The sequence below is a fragment of the Clupea harengus genome, chromosome 19 (assembly GCF_900700415.2).
Source record: "Clupea harengus chromosome 19, Ch_v2.0.2, whole genome shotgun sequence".
In the NCBI taxonomy this organism is placed as follows: domain Eukaryota; kingdom Metazoa; phylum Chordata; class Actinopteri; order Clupeiformes; family Clupeidae; genus Clupea; species Clupea harengus.
In genome coordinates, this window is record NC_045170.1 from 21,553,981 (window position 1) to 21,572,742 (window position 18,762).

At 42.3% G+C, this 18,762-nt stretch overlaps 2 protein-coding genes across 3 annotated transcripts; one reads left to right on the forward strand and one right to left on the reverse strand.

Annotated features, from left to right (window-relative positions):
- Positions 1 to 396: 396 nt before the first annotated feature.
- Positions 397 to 4,294, forward strand: LOC105903690 (alpha-L-fucosidase 1). The gene is made up of 8 exons (XM_012831470.3): positions 397 to 909; positions 1,021 to 1,155; positions 1,247 to 1,384; positions 1,565 to 1,670; positions 2,146 to 2,346; positions 2,612 to 2,802; positions 3,093 to 3,189; positions 3,888 to 4,294. Exons 1-8 carry the CDS (start codon positions 560 to 562, stop codon positions 4,017 to 4,019), a joined length of 1,350 nt encoding a protein of 449 aa, XP_012686924.1. The 5' UTR covers positions 397 to 559; the 3' UTR covers positions 4,020 to 4,294.
- Positions 4,295 to 4,785: 491 nt separating this feature from the next.
- Positions 4,786 to 15,886, reverse strand: nr1d2b (nuclear receptor subfamily 1, group D, member 2b). Of its 2 annotated transcripts, none has more exons than XM_031586365.2 (8): positions 15,336 to 15,886; positions 12,777 to 12,998; positions 12,350 to 12,438; positions 11,333 to 11,477; positions 9,605 to 10,356; positions 9,221 to 9,406; positions 8,670 to 8,880; positions 4,786 to 8,338 (listed from the first exon to the last, which is right to left on the reverse strand). In XM_031586365.2, exons 1-8 carry the CDS (start codon positions 15,352 to 15,354, stop codon positions 8,142 to 8,144), a joined length of 1,821 nt encoding a protein of 606 aa, XP_031442225.1. In that variant the 5' UTR covers positions 15,355 to 15,886; the 3' UTR covers positions 4,786 to 8,141. The 2 variants fall into 2 exon arrangements, with proteins under 2 accessions (XP_031442225.1, XP_012686964.1); XM_012831510.3 differs by having other exon boundaries at positions 12,777 to 13,001; positions 15,336 to 15,885.
- Positions 15,887 to 18,762: the final 2,876 nt, after the last annotated feature.

Sequence of the window (18,762 nt, forward strand, 5' to 3'; positions counted from 1 at the left end):
ACTTTAACCACTTGTAGGTATTACCTAATTATGATCAAGTGGGGTGAAATAGGATACACCACTGTGTGATTTATGGTTAATTTGTCATCTGCCTTAATCTGGATCTCAAAAGCACAATGGGTTGCATGGTTATGCATGGGTATTTATTTTAAATGTTAGCAGACAAATAACACATTATTTAATTAGAGCTTTAATTTTCGTCATACAAAATACTAATTGGGAAAATACGTAAGTAAGTAAATAAGTATCTTCGGTAATTGGGGAAATGGTGATGACTTTTAGGGGTGCTGAATACTTTTGCAAGCCTGTAAAAACGGTATACGTGCCAAAGGTGCGGTTCTATTCCATAATGTCCAGGAGATGGCGGTATACATCTTTTCCACACATCTACATGCAGACCTGTCTTACCAGCGAAGAAAAGATAACCTGTTTTGATGAGCACAATCACATGATTGAGTCATGTCATCTTAAGGAAATACTGCAAACTGCTTTCACACCTTCCAAGTCTTCTATTCGGTCGTTCACCTTTGCAGCTTCTTAGAACTGAGCGTTGGACAAGATGGGTCGCTGCATTTGGATACTAAGTGTTTTGAGTTTGTGGCTATGCATGTCAGAGACTACAGCTCCATACACTCCAGACTGGGATAGTATCGACTCAAGACCACTTCCTAAGTGGTACGATGAGGCGAAAATCGGGATTTTCGTGCACTGGGGTGTATTTTCAGTTCCAGGGTTCGGTAGCGAGTGGTTTTGGTGGTACTGGCAAGGTGATAAAAATCCAAATTACGTGTCTTACATGTTGAAGAACTATCCTCCTGGATTTACATACGCGGATTTTGCACCTGAGCTTCGCGCAATATTTTTCGACCCAAATGAATGGGCTGACCTTTTCGAGGCCTCAGGTGCCAAGTAAGTGATGCCTTATGTTCTTCCATATCCCGGTTTAGGTTGCATTTCTGAGCTGTGTTTTCATTATTTTGTGTCACTTCCCTTTTGTTCCACCATCTTCTCCCTTCCCAGGTATGTGGTGCTGACGACGAAACATCACGAGGGCTTTACAAACTGGGGATCACCGTTCTCCTGGAACTGGAATTCTGTGGACACAGGGCCGCACAGAGACATTACTGGGGAATTGGCGGATGCAATACGGAAGAAGTTGGTCTAAGTTGAACTTTTCTATACCTTCTGTTATTGCTGTTGTCCTATTTGGTGAATGGTAGTTTATCATGTGATTGCTTCCTCATAGATCTCTTCACTATGGTGTGTACAACTCCTTGTATGAGTGGTTCAATCCCATGTACCTAAGTGATAAGAAGAATGGCTTTAAAACTCAGGAGTTTCCGCAAAACAAACTTTTGCCAGAGCTCTATAACCTGGTTGTAAGGTAAGGCCGTTCACCCAAGGTTGAATATTAAAATAAAGTGCAAAGTGCAGTGTGAAAGATCAATGATAAATACTCATACAATTGTGCTTTGTACTGACACTCAACTTCTTTATAAAGTAAAGCTTGAGTCGTTGTCTGGCACTGCTTGTAGTTCATGTCATGCCTATATGTTTAAATCAGGTATAAACCCGACCTGATCTGGTCAGATGGAGATTGGGAGGCCCCAGACACTTACTGGAACTCTACAGAATTCTTGGCCTGGCTCTACAACGAAAGCCCAGTCAAGGTGAATCCAGTATTGTCATTTAGACATTCAGGACACAAGTATTGGGGCCAGGCACTGCAAACCTTCATTCAAAGCATTTACAATTGGTATTAGATACAGTGTGGGCAGTGGCAGCAGATTTTCAGTACATTTAGGCTACATACGGTCATTTGATGGATTTCATAGTGACCTACAAGTAAGGGACAATGCAAGCAAATGGTTGATAATGGAAAAAAAAACAACATTAAAAGCAAAGTGTTTAGAAATATATGTCAGTTTGTTAGGAATTAAGTGCCAGAGAAGAGAACCTACAATCTACAGTTAGTATGCTTCATGAGGCACACTGTCTTGGCACAGGACATCTCCTCTCTAATTTATGTGTAGCTTTGATAACAGCATAATAAAGAACTAGGGGAAGTGTGAGTATAATGTGCTTGTGTACTGTATACGTCACTTATCCCTTCACAGTGGTTTGTTGTTTCTTGTTCCGTTCCAGGACGTTGTCGTGACCAATGACAGATGGGGGGCAGGATGTGCATGCAAACATGGAGGTTACTTCAACTGCGCTGACAAGTTTACTCCTGGATCGGTACCCAATCACAAATGGGAAAAATGCACGTCGGTGGACACGCACTCTTGGGGTTACAGAAGGAACATGCGGATTGATGAGCTGATGTCGCTGCCAGATATCATAAAGGTGATTTTGGCCGAATGCAGAGTGTCTTAAAATAATACTTTGAAGCTGCTGTAACAGAAAGATGCTTTTTGGAATTGTGATGGAGTGCCGTCATGAGTATGTGCTCTGACTGCCATACCATATGTGCTCTGACTGCCATACCATGCATTGTAATTACCATCACAAAAACAGATGCTGAAAGTTCAAACCAAAAAAAAAACAATCCAATACAATTCCATTAACCAGTATTCCCCACTTCCCACTCTTGTTTGTGTTGATGATAAAGGACCTGGTGTACACAGTGGCCTTAGGAGGGAACTACCTGCTGAACGTGGGGCCCACTCCTGACGGCACGATCCCTGCAGTGTTCCAGGAGCGGTTGTTGGGCCTAGGGGGCTGGCTGAAGGTCAACGGGGAGGCCATCTACGCCACCAAACCCTGGCGGGTGCAGAGCGAAAACGACACTTTACCCGTGCGGTGAGGATCTTCCATTTCTAGGTTCATGGCACTATAATAACGTGACGATAACAACATCAATAATAACATTAAGGAGTGGATTATATGCCTTTTATCATGCGTTAAATTCCCACGGAGCCCACATCCTGAAAAAATGTACGCTTTGGATGCTTTTGGATGCTTTGACAAATTGCTACTTGTTTTACATGTTTGTTCTTTCTTTGCAGTAATTTTTCTACCAAAGTCTGACCTCTGCAGTACAAATTGGGATAATGTCCAGCAGCCCTTATCCATTATTTCTGTGTTTTTAGGTACACTTCTACAGACTCGAGTGTGTACGCCATTATCCTCACGAAACCTGAATTAAAGTTGAAACTCTCTGTACCAAAGATTACAGAAAAGACGGTGGTAAGTCCAGACTGACATCTCCAGACTTTACCTTTCAGTAAAATCGAGGGTTAAATCTAGCCTGGCCCAGCCAAACCCAAATTAATTCTGTGAATATATGGGTTCTGGCCATGCTTTATGGGGAATTGTTTCCTGTTGTTGCATTCTAATAGGAGTAGACTTTGGGTTCATTTTGAAACCACTGGACTGGACCAGCCTTTAACCAATCGGTATTGACTTCTATGGGATTGCTTTACTTCCTACTTCTCCACTAACGGTGCAAGCTAATGTATTAGCCTTTTAACAAACCCTGTTGGCAGTAAGGAAACAATGTCTTTGGCCTTGATGAACAAATGTACACATTCTTCTTGCTCTGGTTTCCAATCTTTAACGTTTGCTAGCGTTGCTATACCTATTCCTGTTTGTATGCTTCGTCTAGCTCTAACACTGCTGCCATTGTTTGCAATGTACATTGCAAACAAATGCTTCACTTCAACAGTATCGCACTTAGCCACCAACACTGGTCGCTGATAGGTCCGCTTTTCAGAGTGGCTGAGCAATTCATTTTGCGAAAAGGGATTCCACACTATAATCTCAGCGAAAACTGAGCAGAGAGCAATCGGCAGGCGGAGACAGGCTAGGTTAAATCTACATCATTGCCTTATTTATTATACCTGTGCTGTCTGCCATGATCTAAATTGTCCTCTGTCGATGTTCAGGTGACTATGTTGGGTGTCTCTGCCAAGCTTCAATGGGTAGCTTTGGACCCTACTGGAGTGATCGTAGACCTGCCTGAAATCCCGGACTCCCCTGGCAAAGGCTGGACCCTGAAGCTGGAGGGAGCTTTATGAGCTACACGACCTGTAAAGCTGTTGGGAAGATGCAATCTAAGGGAATTTTCTGTCTCTAAAATGGTCTGATCTGAATGATTGAGAACGACAGGCCATTGCTAATGACTGATTATGATCCGCCCACTATGAATCACGGAGCCTTAATTAAATTAGTTTTATATACATGTATTAATGATAACTATGATATTCTGTTTGTACAGGATGTTGTTTTTGCACTGCAGATTTGGGGCTTTATCTGTCTTTTTTTTTAATAAACCTCATTTGTCATTCTCTTATACAGTTACAGTTATTTTCTCTTATACTGTTTATTGTGTAGAGCACAATATCTATTGAACAGGTATACATTTCAATTTGAATGTGTGAATAAGGGGTAGAAGTGTGTTTGAGAGGGCTTCTATGGGTCCCAAGGTGTTTTACAGGAATAAAGCGATCCATATGGAAATGTACCGTGGGACAGAAAGCCAGTTAATTTAAATTCTGGGCTCCTGTGTCAATGCAAAAATGGGAGAGAAATATGTATGAGGGGTTTGGGAAGCAAAAGAGGAGCTTCCTGTGTAGAAAATGCCTCTCCAAAACTCCAGTGGTAATGATCTGTCTACTTATATGAATTTAATTATATTTCAATGAAGTGATTAGTATTTGATTATCTAAATTAAAATTAATTGATTTTTCATTTCAGTGGATTGAGGGATGGAGTGGTTTGTATTCGATTGAATTGCAGGAAGAATTTGCATGGGTGATCTTGTTAAAAATGTTTGGATACATGTTGAGTTATGGGGTTTATTTTGTTGTACAAAACCACAGAACCATCAAGTTTATTATCAGCACTACTCACTTGCCAGTGAATAGATATTCAAGTGCATGGTAAAAAAAAAATTCAATACATACGTACATTTAATGTACCAATAATAATTGTAGTCCTATACTGCATTAGTCCTTTGATGCATACTCAGCACTAAACTCTCTAAATTGTAAGAATGAGAGGTCCTAGTCAAGCCACTTATGTGTCAAAGACACAGGTATTACTTGAGGTCAGGAAGAATAGGACAAGGAAGCTGCCATATTTTAATAACTTATGTTAGCATGCGTTATTTGAGCAAGGAAGCGCATCGTTGTTTGTGTTTGTTTTTGTGTTTTTTTTGTGTTTTGTGTTTTTATTTCAGGTGAAGTGCAAATACTCAAAAAAAAAGTGACCACCTCATAACAAGGTCCCACATTTATATGTTTATTTATATGGATATATTTATATTATTTATATATTTATACATATAGAAAATCTATGTATTTTGCATTTGTTTCACAGAAGAAAACAGAGATAGATCACAGCATATCAACACAATGCTCACATGGACAGAAGCTTTGAGAGAGACTACTAAAAGGAGAGGGAGCAAATTCAAAGGAAAAGTTTTCATCCTAAATCTGTATCCACAGTTCAGCTCTTCATACCTCCTCTGTATATCACATCTTTGTCAACATTACAATCATGCTGTTCTTCATAGTAAAGTCAAACTCATTCGGTCATTCTTCAGGTTGAGACGGGAGCTAACAGTGGAACAGACTTGGTTCTGATCTGACCCAGGGTCTGATACCATCTGGGTTTGGAGCAAGCTCATTCCTCAATGTGGTTTTACTTGGACTTCCTCCTAGCTCCCCCCCACACACCTTTCCTGTGGCACATTGGTGTTTAAGTCCCACATTCAAAACCTTTGTCTGACTTTTTGAAGAAAAATCTGAATAATAATAGTAATAAAGGAATAGGAAAAAACCTGCATCGACTGTCACTTGACAAACCTCTTGACTTAATAAAGAAAGAGAGAAAAGCATACATTCAAAAAAGAAAGCAAAAACAAAAGACTGAACAGACTGAAACAAAACAGAAAAAAATGATGTCATCAATATCAGCCTCTCTCAGCGCATTTTGAGCTTCAAATATCCAAATCATATCATATCTCCCACCAGCATACAGGAGATCAAACATCCTCTCTGGTTCTCCGTGAAAAAGTATAGAAATGATGTGTGAATGACCATATTCATTGCTATGTGTTTTACTGGACAGCAATGTTGTTTTCAATACAAGACGAATGTGGTCAATCATTTGGATTAGGTCCTGCCTGAGCAGTGCACAAACTGGCCGAGCGCTTTGAGTCCTACAGCAGCACGCACTTCGGTTTCTCCTGGCTCTAGTTTGTTTGTTCACAGAACCTTTTGAGTCGTTGCCAGTACATTTGTCGATGCTAAACAGAAGTTCAGAATGATTTATAAGTAGCAACATAATCTATCAATGCCATAGCTCAGACACACAGGAGCTTTGTGGGCTCGAACTTGAAATGGGAGAGCTTTTGTTGTTGATTTATTAATCTGGCTGTTGTCAGGAGACAACAGAAAAATACATTTTATAAACATTCTCAGTTCTTTCTCAGGCAGGTAAGGAGATGGCGTTCCTAAGATCTCAACACACCTGAAATTTTAGCCGCCCTGATTTAGCAGCTTTCAACCACAGTCTTCACTGTTCAGTTGATTTAAAATTTTAAACAGCAGAGCTGTAATCATGCTCCCTTTACAGAGCCTGATTGACAAATTGCTACTTTAGTTGCAGGTAAGAGGTACAGTGTTTTTCATCAAAACCTCCGTTAGATCAATCTATCATATAATTATTAATTCTTTCATTTTACACATTAAGTATTCTCATGTTTTCAATCAGGCTAAAGGCTAAATAAGTATTCTCCTTCTCAAAATGACTCTTTTTTTAAGTTATTCTTCACATATTGCACAAACAATGCAGCAATATAAATTCATAACGATTCAAAAAGGTATCTCTAAAGAGGGCAAGTGCAAACCTGCAACTCCCCCTCCACACCCTCCCACACTTACACAAAATGTTTACAAACATATATGTCATTAACCTTCAAGCTTATGTCTAAGGATGTGTACACTACTACGACAAGAGGCATCAGTGCCTTACCTTACAACATATTTCATTTTACTGTCCCTGCCCCACCCTCATGTTTGCCCTGACAAGTCCATGTCTTTTATCAAGAAGGAAACAAAACCACTTTCCTCTTAAATAATAACAGAGAATTATGTGTGAATGATGAAATGTATCCTGTATGTTTTGCTCGACAGCAATTTTGCGTTCATTACAAGATGATTTGGATCAGGTCCCACCTGGGCAGTGCACATATTGGCCGAGTGCTTTTTTTTGTAAATGCTAAACAAAAGTTCAGAAGGAGTAATAAGTAGCAAAATAACCAAACAATGCCATAGCACACACGCAAAGTTGCACGTGAAGTCTAGCTGGAAATCTAGGCGCTTTTGTTGTCGGCTTATTTATCTGGCTGTTGTCAGAGGACAGCAGAAAAATACATCCAATAAACATTCTCTGCTCTTTCTAAGGCAGGTAAGGAGATGGCGTTCATGAGACCCCAACACACCCCAAGTCATGCTGTGATGTAGCAGCTCTCAACCACAGTCTTCACTGTTCAGTTGATTTTCTATTCGAGCGGAGCTGTAACTGTGCTGCTCGATAGGGCCTGATGGACAAGTTGCTCATTTAGTCGAAGGTAAGAGGTTTAGTGTTTTCCGTCTATCCATCATGTTTCCATTCAGGCTTGCTGCCAAGGCAGCCTGTATCTGTGAAATGCACTACAGAAGTATTCTCCTTCTCGAGGGGAGACACTCGCTTTGTGTCTGCAGTTATTCCTGAAGAAATATAAATTCATAACGATTTAAAAAGGTGTCTCTAAAGAGGGCAGGTTCAAACCTGCATCCCACCCTCCCACACTTACACAAAATGTTTACAAATATATACATCATTAACGTTCAAGCTTATGTGTACACAACTACGACAAGAGGCATCAGTGCCTTACAGTACAATAGATTTCATTTAACTGTCCGCCCCAACCCCAACCCCACCCTCATATTTGCCCTAACAAGCCCATGTCTTTAATCAAGGAGGAAACAAAACCACTTTCCTCTTAAATAACAACAGAGTACCCCCGGGTCCCCAATCGTCTCAGGGGACACGAGAGGGGGGCGGCCGGGGGGGATTTGTCTTTAAAGGAAGAGAAAGTGGCGTGGTCCAGGACTCCTCACCGCCAGGAGCAAGCGTCCTCTCCCCAGGCCTCATGGGTGGACCTTGAAGGCGAGGAGCTGCTCCGAGTGCATGTTGTTGAGGGAGCGCAGGTCGGGCAGCTTGAGCAGCAGCTTGGTGAAGATGGTGGCCTCGTTGGGGTGGTTCTTGGTGACGAGACTGCGCAGCGCGCGGATCAGGGTCTCCTGAAGCGCCTCCACTGAGTTTACATTCTCGATGCCAGATCGATCTGACGGTGAGCACAAAGAAAAGAGAAAAAACACAAAACACAAAAGCCAGTTTTTTTCAGCATCTTAAAGAAAAGTATTTGCAGGAATATTTTCTACCCTTCACCCCTCAAAATATGGTCTAAACTCTAAAAAGGTTTTAAAAAACTCTTGCTCTTTGTAAAGCATCTTGACAAGTATATAAGATAAATAAAGATAACTAAGATTAGTAAAACTGAAATTTATTATTTAGCGATCAATCTCATGCCAATCTCATACCTTTGTGGGTGCATGTATGTGTGTGTGTGTGTGGGTGTGTGTGTGTGGTGTGTGTGTGTGTGTGTGTGTGTGTACCTGCAGAAACAAGCACCACTGCGGTGAAAAGACTCATCTCCTCCTCGCTCAGGTTGAGTGCCAGCAGCTTCTCGCTGAAGTCAAACATGGAGTTGAGCAGGTCTCCAGCCCCCATGGAGCGCAGGGCCTCCACGCTATACTTCTTACCGCTCAGGAACGTCACCGTGCGCTCCTTCACGTCGAACAGTGACACAAAGCGGACTACCAGGACCTGGACACAACCGAAATAAAAAAAACAAGGTCACCATGGCAATTATGATGGTTCTGTGTATTTCAGAGGAATCGCATGTTCCGAAACGCTATCATAATAAAGGAAGAAACTCTTAATAAGTAATTATAGAGTTTTATTGGTTTGCAGGATCCTGTGATTTCTTTCTTTCTTCTAAAACCTGAACAGTCTCAAGTTCAACGTCAAATAATAAAACCATGTCATTTGTCATACATAATACTCCATCATATCAAAATTCCAGGAAGTGTTTACTTAAGTGTTAAATTAAATCCAATTTAAATGTCTTTCAGTACAAACATCTATTAATAATGGTGATCGTTACCTCGAAAGTGCCAGCTTTCAGCAGGCTGACTTGGTCGTGCTGGGAGAGGTCTTGGAAGCCCGGGATGCGCTTGGCAAACTCCACCACCTCTCGCACAGCTGGGGTGAAGCTCATGGAGAAATCCTCCCAGATGCTGTGGCCTGACTTCTGCGGGTCCACGTAGGGGGAGGTGTTCATGGGACACACCTGGGAGGGAGGTGAAAGGAATGAGGTGGAGATGGAGAAAAAAGCAAATACAGGGATGAGATTAGGCAGGCATATACACATGTATTGTCTCCTTGACACACACACACACACACACACACACACACACACACACACACACACACATACACACACACACACACATACACATACACAGATATCTGGTATTACTGTACTTACTAGATACATTCTGTTGCCCCCTCTCCATGCTGGTCCTGTGAAGCCATTGCTGCTGGTCATCGCTCTGTTGTGTGTAGCTCTATGGGACATGCCATGTCCTGTGACAGGACAATGGCCACCAGGGGCAGCGTTGGTCATCTGCACCGGGCAGTGACTGGGAGTGTTGTCCATCACATGGGGCCCTTCGGAGATCTCAGGCTGAGAGCTGGAGGTGAGTTTGTTGTTGTGGCCTGTTACCGTGGCAACGTTGTTCCTGAAGTTCCAGGCATCCTGCCTCTCCTCCATGGTCTTGCTGTCGTCGTGGATGCGCTCGGTGGCGCTTGGCGACCGCCGCGGCTCAGCCGACGGGCTGCCCTGCTCCTGGTTGTACATAAAGGTCTCCTGGTGGGCCCGCGTCAACGTGCCAATCACCTCCTCCTCCCCGCTATCAGCCCCGCTGGACGAAGAGGAGGAGTTTGAGCTGGTGTCCATGGAGATGGAAGGCTCGGGCTTTGGGTCAGCGCTGGATTCGGATTGGCTGCTGCATGGGGACGAGCCTGGCAAGGAGGAGGAAGTGGGAGCAGGCAAAGGGTCTTCCGCTGGGACCTCCATGGGACAGGGGGGCGACGCGTTGATGAGAGGCGCCGACGGCGTCTGGTTGCCGTGGAGCTGGTTGTGTAGCTGGCTGTTGTTCATCATGTTGTTCATGGCACTCTGCATTTCCAGAAGCATCCTCTGCTTCTCCCGCTTGGGGATACGGCCAAACCGCACAGCTAGGGGGCAGAAAAGTCACCATTTAATTATTTAAGCATTACAATCCTCAATGTGAAACAACTACAAATACATATTCACTTAAGCCATAAAACTCGCCAACATACCAACAACTGTTAACCACTACTCACTTCTTTGAACATGAGGGTTAGAGAAAAAGAGAAGAGTGCCATAGTATGATTATCACAGACAGTTTATTACATTAAAACTAGTTCCACATTCAGAGAAAGGGCAGCCATTTTGCTGAACTACCACAAGTGCTTCCATTTTGGCAACCTACCGCACAGGGCCGCTGCTAGTCATTTGGGTGCCCTAAGCAGAATTGATTTGTGGTACCCCCCTCTCCAGAATTGTTTTACTATTTATATTATTAATGAATTAATAATAATGTAAAGCTTTTCACTAAATTAATATAAACCAATAACACAAAGTCACGCAAATGTGAAAGCAAATACATTTATGAGACTTATATCTTACAGGGAATATAGATATTCTTTATTCAGTTGATAAACATATTTTTTTCAGTTAACAACTTTTTTCTCTTTTCTTCTCCTTACTCTGGTTGTCTTTCCACCATGTCTTTCATAAATTGTAGCCTATAGCCTATAGAGAGGAGAGGGCACCACAATCCTTCATGTTCTTATTCCTGTGAAATATATAGTGTATAGCTTATATTCGTTTAATGGTGTAGTAGTCTGCAAAATAGATTGTGAATCCTTATTATGCATTTAAATCTATTTTAATGTATTTATTTTTTGGTGCACAGTATGTGCCCTGCCTGTGTGTAGTGACGGCCCTGGTACCGCGGGAAAGTTCAACTTCCTGCTGGTGAAAAATGAGGGTCAGAGAGAGGGGAAGAGAGGGAGAGAGAGAGGGAGAGAGAGAGAGAGAGAGAGAGAGAGGGAGAGAGAGAGGGGGGGGAGAGAGAGAGAGAGAGGGGGAGAGAGAGGGAGAGAGACGTTGCGAATGAGGACTCACAATCTCTGGACATGCCTACCAGCAGGCACTTCTTAAAGCGGCACTGCTGACAGCGGTTCCTGTTGATCCGCATGATGGAGCAGGTCTCGTTTTTAAGGCACTTCTTGTACTGGATGTTCTGTTGGATGCTCCTCCGGAAGAAGCCCTAGAGAACATAAAAGAAGAACATAAGAATGGACCAAGGAGGAGAGAGAGCGAGAGTGTGTGTGTGTGTGTGTGTGTGTGTGTGTGTGTGTGTGTGTGTGTGTGTGTGTGTGTGTGTGCGTGTGTGTGTGTGTGTGTGTGTGTGTGTGTGTGCGTGTGTGTGTGTGTGTGTGTGTGTGTGAGACAAGGGAGAAGGCTGCTAGTAGTAGGCTGTAGTGAGGTTGTGCAGATGGTCACCCAAAAAGCAACAGGCCTTGGCATGAGCCTTAGGGTAACTTCAGAGAACAGGTGTGAGAGCTCTCTGATGCTCACCCACAGAGTCTGTTTTATTGGGGGCTATGTTCCAGTAACCAACTAGGCCAGCGAGCGGTGGGGTTGGCCCATATAAATAAAACTGAACTACTTAGAAACAAGCTATCAGCTCCCGAGGGGCCCGGCCCGGCCCGGAGCACGCAACATGATGCAGGTGGAAATGGCCCACTTACAAGATCCTCCCGCTGCTGATGAACTGCGGCTGATTTTTTTGCTTAGAATGGAACAATTCAATTCAATTGTATTTATATAGTGCCAAATCAATACAATTTTCTCAAGGCGTTTCATAATAGACTTGGCAATTTGAAGTTAGGGTTTTGCTTCTGATACAGTGAACCCTGTCCTTCATAGACCATCGGAAATGCTGGATTAAAATTACTACATAAGCTCTAGCTGAAGCTCCAGCGATGTTAGTGCTGGTGCAGTGAAGCTCTGTACATTTGGCTTATAACGACCATATGTCCACTTCATACTGCACATGACAAAGAGGCCTGTCATATAGTAGAACACATCACATGGATAAGGATTATTGCATGAATGCAATATGAACCCGTTTCTCACCTTGCAGCCCTCGCAGGCGTGAACGCCATAATGGAACCCTGAGGCTACGTCACCGCAGACTTTACACAAAAGCACCAGGCCATTGATTTCTGGAGTGGTACAAAGACAAAACGGAACAGAAAACAATTTTATAACAATAAAAGTTAATGCATATCAGAAATTTCCGAAAACTGATGTTTCATGATGCTATGTTACTGTCAGACCAGAGATACAGGATTTATATATGAATGCATTAAATATGAATATAGAAGATGTCCACAGAAAAAACTCCTAGTGTTCCTGTAGCTCAACTGATAAAGCAGGGTGCCAACGACACAAATACCATGGGCACTATAACCCTGTACTGTACGTGGCACTGGACAAAAGCATCTGTTAAATGAATAAATGTGAAAGCCGGCATCCACCAAATGCATTTTCTGTCACTCACTTGTGATGCCGCATTTTGCGGTGGAAGTGGAGCGCGTCTTCCCGGTGCTGTGATTGGCCGACCGTGATGTGGCCGGGGCAGAGTCCCTCTGCTGGCCCTGCCGTTGGCCTGGTGACGGGGCTCGTGGCGAGGAGGAGGAGGACTGGTAGCTGCTATTGGAACAGTCGCTGTGACATGAATCCGGGCCGGTGCTTGAGGAGCTGATGTACGCTATGACACCCCCTGCTGGAGAAAACATGACACAACAGGAGGCACGCTGCCTGGGTTAGTGATTCCGGAAGTGGGGTGGGGTGATATCTGTGGTTTAGTTGACTGTGGAATTTGAGGTACCTAGGTTGGTTAATTATACACTTATACATAGGTTACAGGAGTTCAAAACAGATGCATTTATGTTGAAGTAAATAAAAAGCCCAAAAACACTGAGCCATGCAAAGACACACAAAAAAAACACACACCACTCAATTAGCCTGTATTCACCCACTAACAGAATCTTTGCCATGGCACAAAACCACTGGCTTCCATAAAGTGGTGTCTAAAATAATAGAGATTTCCCACAATGCAGTGTGGTAGCTGGACTCAGCAGGAAAAAGTTGACCAGACAGACTACTTGTTTTCAGCCCTGCCTGACCTGATTTTCCATCCACTTTATTCCCAATGGTTAGATAACGCTGTTACATAATGCCTGTCTCAGAAAGGGTGGAGACTGCTTCGGCTAATGGCAACTCAACTCAAACAAACGTCAGAAAGCTGGTGACTGTAATAGTCAACCTTAAGCTTATCAATATGTTTTAATAAAGGTCGACATATATTTGCAAGGTACCTGAATTCTCAAAAGAGATCAAGAGAAGAAATTACTGAATCTATATCTGTTGGAGTACCGTCCGTTATGTAATGGTATCTCATTAGACTGAGAATCTCTTGTGAAATGAAACTCAAATGAAAATGAATCATATATTGAAACTGTCTGTTAAGTCTGATGTGTACTTTGCTGTATAGTTATACCTTCGCAAAATTGAAAGTGAACACAGTGGATTGTGGAAATCGTTTCAAATCATTTCTCTGATGTAAATGTGGGATTCAGGTCTACCAAAATTACAATATCGAGGTGCCAGATAAACATCAATACCATTGATGAGACATTCTTGTCTGGGAAATTGAAATTGTGGTGCTTGCAGTTTGGGTTTCAATAAGCTAATACCAGCCTGGAGATGACTTTATCAAGCAGTGAAGAACATTGCTCCAACTGTTGCTCCACCAGAAGGAGTGCATTACACAAAGTGCATTATAGCATAGGGTTATCATTGGGCAGGTAGAGAGTGGAAGAGCCTGTGCTCTTTGGGTTAGGTGACAGTTGGAAAGCATGGGGCAAGGCTACATTTCTAAAGATGAGGCAGATGGTAACCAGCCTTGTTCACAATAAGAGGAAACTAGATGAGCAGCAGCAGCTTGTCAGGCAAACTAAGAGCAATGGATGAACTAGCATAATGTTGAGAAGTGGAAGGTCAGCTGGAGAGGATAGTAGGCTATAGATGCTAGGCATTCAATGTATTGTTGGAGCCACTTATGATGTCCTCCCAACTCCACAAAACCTCAGTCAGTGGGTGGGTGAAGACGAAAACAGCAAGTTGTGTATGGGTGGATTGGAGATTGCTGGTGCCAGTATGGTGTTACCCTCTCACCCCATACCCTGGATAGCCTGTGGCATGCCATAGTATAATGAGATTGATGTTGAGTGATGTTGAATAATACGGCATGAGTGTAGCTGATGTATGTATATGATACAGGACAGAACAGCATCTAGTCTAAGGCAAGACAGTGATAATCCATGGATATCGATTTCCTTTTCATAGAAATGCAAGCAACACCCATCTGCTATATTAAAATAACTAAAATCCTTCTTCTTTCATTCCAAAGTCTGACTGCATCTAGGTACACGTAATGTGCATAAATACATACATAACAAAGGCACTGAAAAGCGGTTGGCAGACGTACTACCCTATCAATCGTCATTCTTTATTGAACACGCCCCCACGTGGACCCGGTATGTTTTCTTGACAGTCGGAGTGAAAACTAGGTCAGCCACAGCACAGCCAATGAATACCTCACGTGTATCCGCACCTCGGTGCCACACCAGCTAGCTTTTCCAAAATTATGCAACCTACGAGTCACGGCACCTCTCGGCCAATCAGGGCCGACGCACGGCAAGCGTAAACAGAGATGCACATGGCTAGATGGACCAGTCCATGTGAGATAGGGACCTGCAATTACTCCTGAACCTTATGCCATCGTAATGCCAACAGTGTCGTATACACTCTTAATGTAGTTACATTTAAAGGGTCTATGATGCATCAAATACGGACAGATATTGCTCCACGTGGAAACATACATCATTAAAGCAACAATGTCATTCGATTCTGTGACAAAACTGTACCAGCAGAATATGATATTCGTCCTAGACCTAGCGTTACACTGGCCATCGTCCTATATGGTTTAAGGAAGCCTCGGTCTCTTTCATTCATCATTCTTCTGTGCATCTGTTCAAATATAACCGTAACCTACCTGCTTTTGTGGAATCCATGTCCTCCAACGACCGAGACCCTCTTGGTCACCTGTATTTAAATGCCGTTTTTCTTGAGTTCTCAGCAACCTGAAAAGTCGCTGCTAGACGCTGTGAAATAAATCAAACAGTCTATTGTAGCCCACTGTAAAAACACCCGTGGAATAGCATATATTTGCCTTGCATGTAGACTATGAAGGCGAACAATTCAGTGTATCAGTTTTCTGAGCAATCCAATGGATGTCAGGTTAATTAAATACTAAGGAAGTCTTCAGTCCGTCCACAGACGAAATGACAGACTGTTCTATAGAAAGCTGCTTGCCCTAAAAACGGTTGCTGAACAATAAAAGACCGTAGAAAAATAATTTTCTCTGTCAATCTCTATGGCCCAGAATGGCAAAGCAACTCCACTGAGCACGACTCGCTTGCACTGACAACACTAACTACAGTAAATCCCTCGCTTGCTACCATGTGACCCATTTCATCGGCTCCTCCTTCCGCAACCCTTGCGTTTGTGTCAATGTAACCCACTGACACACTTTTTATAGTTTTATCTTAACTCATGATCCTCGAAGGGCATCTTTGCGACACTACGAATTTGGGTAAATGTCTGTACTGTGAAGTAGGCTACCTCAGATATTATTAATAAGAGAATAACTTGTCAGTGCTCAGGTACTCCAAGTAACTAGTAATACTACACTAATAAGACCAACCATAAGCTAAAACGTATTATATCAGAATATATTTTGAGTACATAGTGATCACTAGAATGTGGTTGGGCACGACTGAATTAGAGGTAAATTGGTCAGGGCAGCTTTAAGCCTTACAGTTTAAGGTCAAAGTGACCCCCACCTCAAAATATCACCACCCTTTGTCCCACATTGAGTTTATTTAGGACTGCCCAAGGGTTCTACCAGATTGTTCTATAGCCCAGCCCTCTCCCACTTCCTCACCATCCTGCCGGTAATTCTACAAGGTGGCCATTCAGCTTGCCCTCTGGCTTCAATCTCCTGTTCTGTTTTAGATAGGTTAGGTCACAAAGCTCAGGGTTAATGTTGACCCTCTGCTAAAAATACACAATACAGTCCAGTGTGGGAAAGACAATGAGATAGTCTTTTTGGGGGTTTGTTTTTGACCAGTTGGGCACATCCTTGCATGGAAGGTCATGACCTAGCAGGGACATGGGAGTAGTGGGTGGGTTTTCTTCCATGAAGAGTAGATGTTGCTTGGTGGGAACGGAGGTTACATTCCTGGTGGGATAGCGAAATCTTGAACAACCCCTACCCCCTTTGCAGTTGCCCCAGAAGAGCCTAATGTAAAACCTTTCATTTATCGATTTACATGACAAGTACTTTCACAGAGACACCCCAGCAACAGGTTAGGGACAGCTCTGTTGAGAGAAACCTCATGAGGGTGTGTCCTTTGTTGAAATGACTTTGAAATAAAAAAGAGACTAGCTCTGACTGAACAGAACCGATACCTCTGCCACCAGTAATAGGTCCAAACGCAAAGAATGATGATTAAGCGCCCTGAGACAATTGTATTGTTTTGTCGCTATAATAAGATTGAATTGAATTGAATTGAATGATAAAGATTGGCTTTAATAGTACATCATCCAGCTGGTTCTGTAGTTACACATTGTCCAAGCCAATTGGCAGAGATCTGTCAAGGACGGCTGTTATCATAGAGAGATAAAAGAAATGCCATAAAAGAGAAGCACGAGTGTGGAATGAAAAACTGTACATGGTTAGAGTGGTTTATAACATTATAAAGAAAGGATATCACTGGTCCCACCCAATTAAGGTTGGAAAGAGAACATATTCTGTGCTGTAGTGAATCCTACCTAATGTGTACATGGAACAAAATATTAACCCTTGCAATGGATAGTTGCACAAAAGGTTGACCTTGAGCCAGACTAATTGTCTAAAGACAACCTGTACTAGGAAAAATATATCTTATTCTTTATTTCTTCACTTACATCTGACTGTTATGAAAGGCTAAGTTTCTAGGTGTCATGTCATATCTCCATCTCTGAAACAATGTAATAGTCCAGTCCAAATTATTCTTTTTCCTTTTTGTCCCTTTCCATGTCAGATATAAGTGATGGCTAGAAGAGCCCAACGTTTTAGTTACATAAAGCAATCCTTGCCTGGACTGTGTATGCTCCGATTATGCCTGGTATCATGGACACTGTGTATTTCAAATGAACTTCTAAGGACAATGCGGTATGCAGACAAATACTATGATTACCATCACAGAGAATACCCTGTTTCAACAATTATATAGCTAGGGCATGACCATAATTGCCTCAAGATAAAAGTCATATAAAAGATAAGGTGTTTATAGAGGTGCATAACTCTTGATTGCACTCATTTAAAAATAGCCACGCTATATAGGCCAACTGGTCCCTGAGACTGACCTAGAGTAGTCTCTTTTTCACGATGATCACTCCTCTGACCCAGATCAGAGCATTTCACGCATGTGCTCACAGCACAATGCAGTAGTCTAGTCTCTGATGAGCATATCTATCCTCATTGGCTGTTATGTTGCAGGCTGAAGTATGGTGCAATAGAAAGATCCTAGGCTTAGGTCCAAGGCATCTGACGTATTTGTTACAAATCAATGGTATTGCACACATTTTGAAAAAGGGTTGGTTAAAAACACCACAAATTATAAGCTGGACTTAATGTAACCAAAAAACATAAACACAGATTCTCATGTTACTAGACAGAGTATTTCATTATTCAGAAATCAGTATTCAGTAACGTACGTGATTCGGTTTCGGGAAAGGTTGTTGATATTTGAGCTCAACAGCCAACATCAGATTAGACCATTGGTTGAGATTGTTTATGGCTCGGGCTGAACCATTATGTTTGTTTCCCATTTACAGAGCCAGTACTAGTACTGTGCACGAACACTGTTTCTTTGAGCACAAACAATGATTGTATATACTATTTGAATATGGCTTTCTATCTTTAAATGAAACCTGAAATCTAATCTAATCTAAACCTGTTGACCTGTAGTCCTGTTAAAATAACAAAACAAAACACTTTGGTGTTCACATGGCAAATTTAGAGGCCCTGAACCTTGTTTCAATTGTACTGCCTTGTTTCAACGTATACACTTTGATATCTGCTCTTATTAAAACATCATGAATAATAAAAATGCCTTTCATACCTAATAATCTATAGAGGTATCTTCAATGAGAACTGCCAAATAATATTCCTGTCCTTGAGAAAAACTTTATTACCCCTCTTGAAAGGAATGTTCTGTGAAATAGGTCCCTTTCATCACTCATGCCACTGCCATGAAAGAAAATCTATTAGCTGATACATGACAGGGAATCCTGTTATGCCTGAAATATCCATATGAAATGGATTCTTCAGCAAACTCAGTGAACTCTTGCACATAGAACCGGGTGTAGTGGGA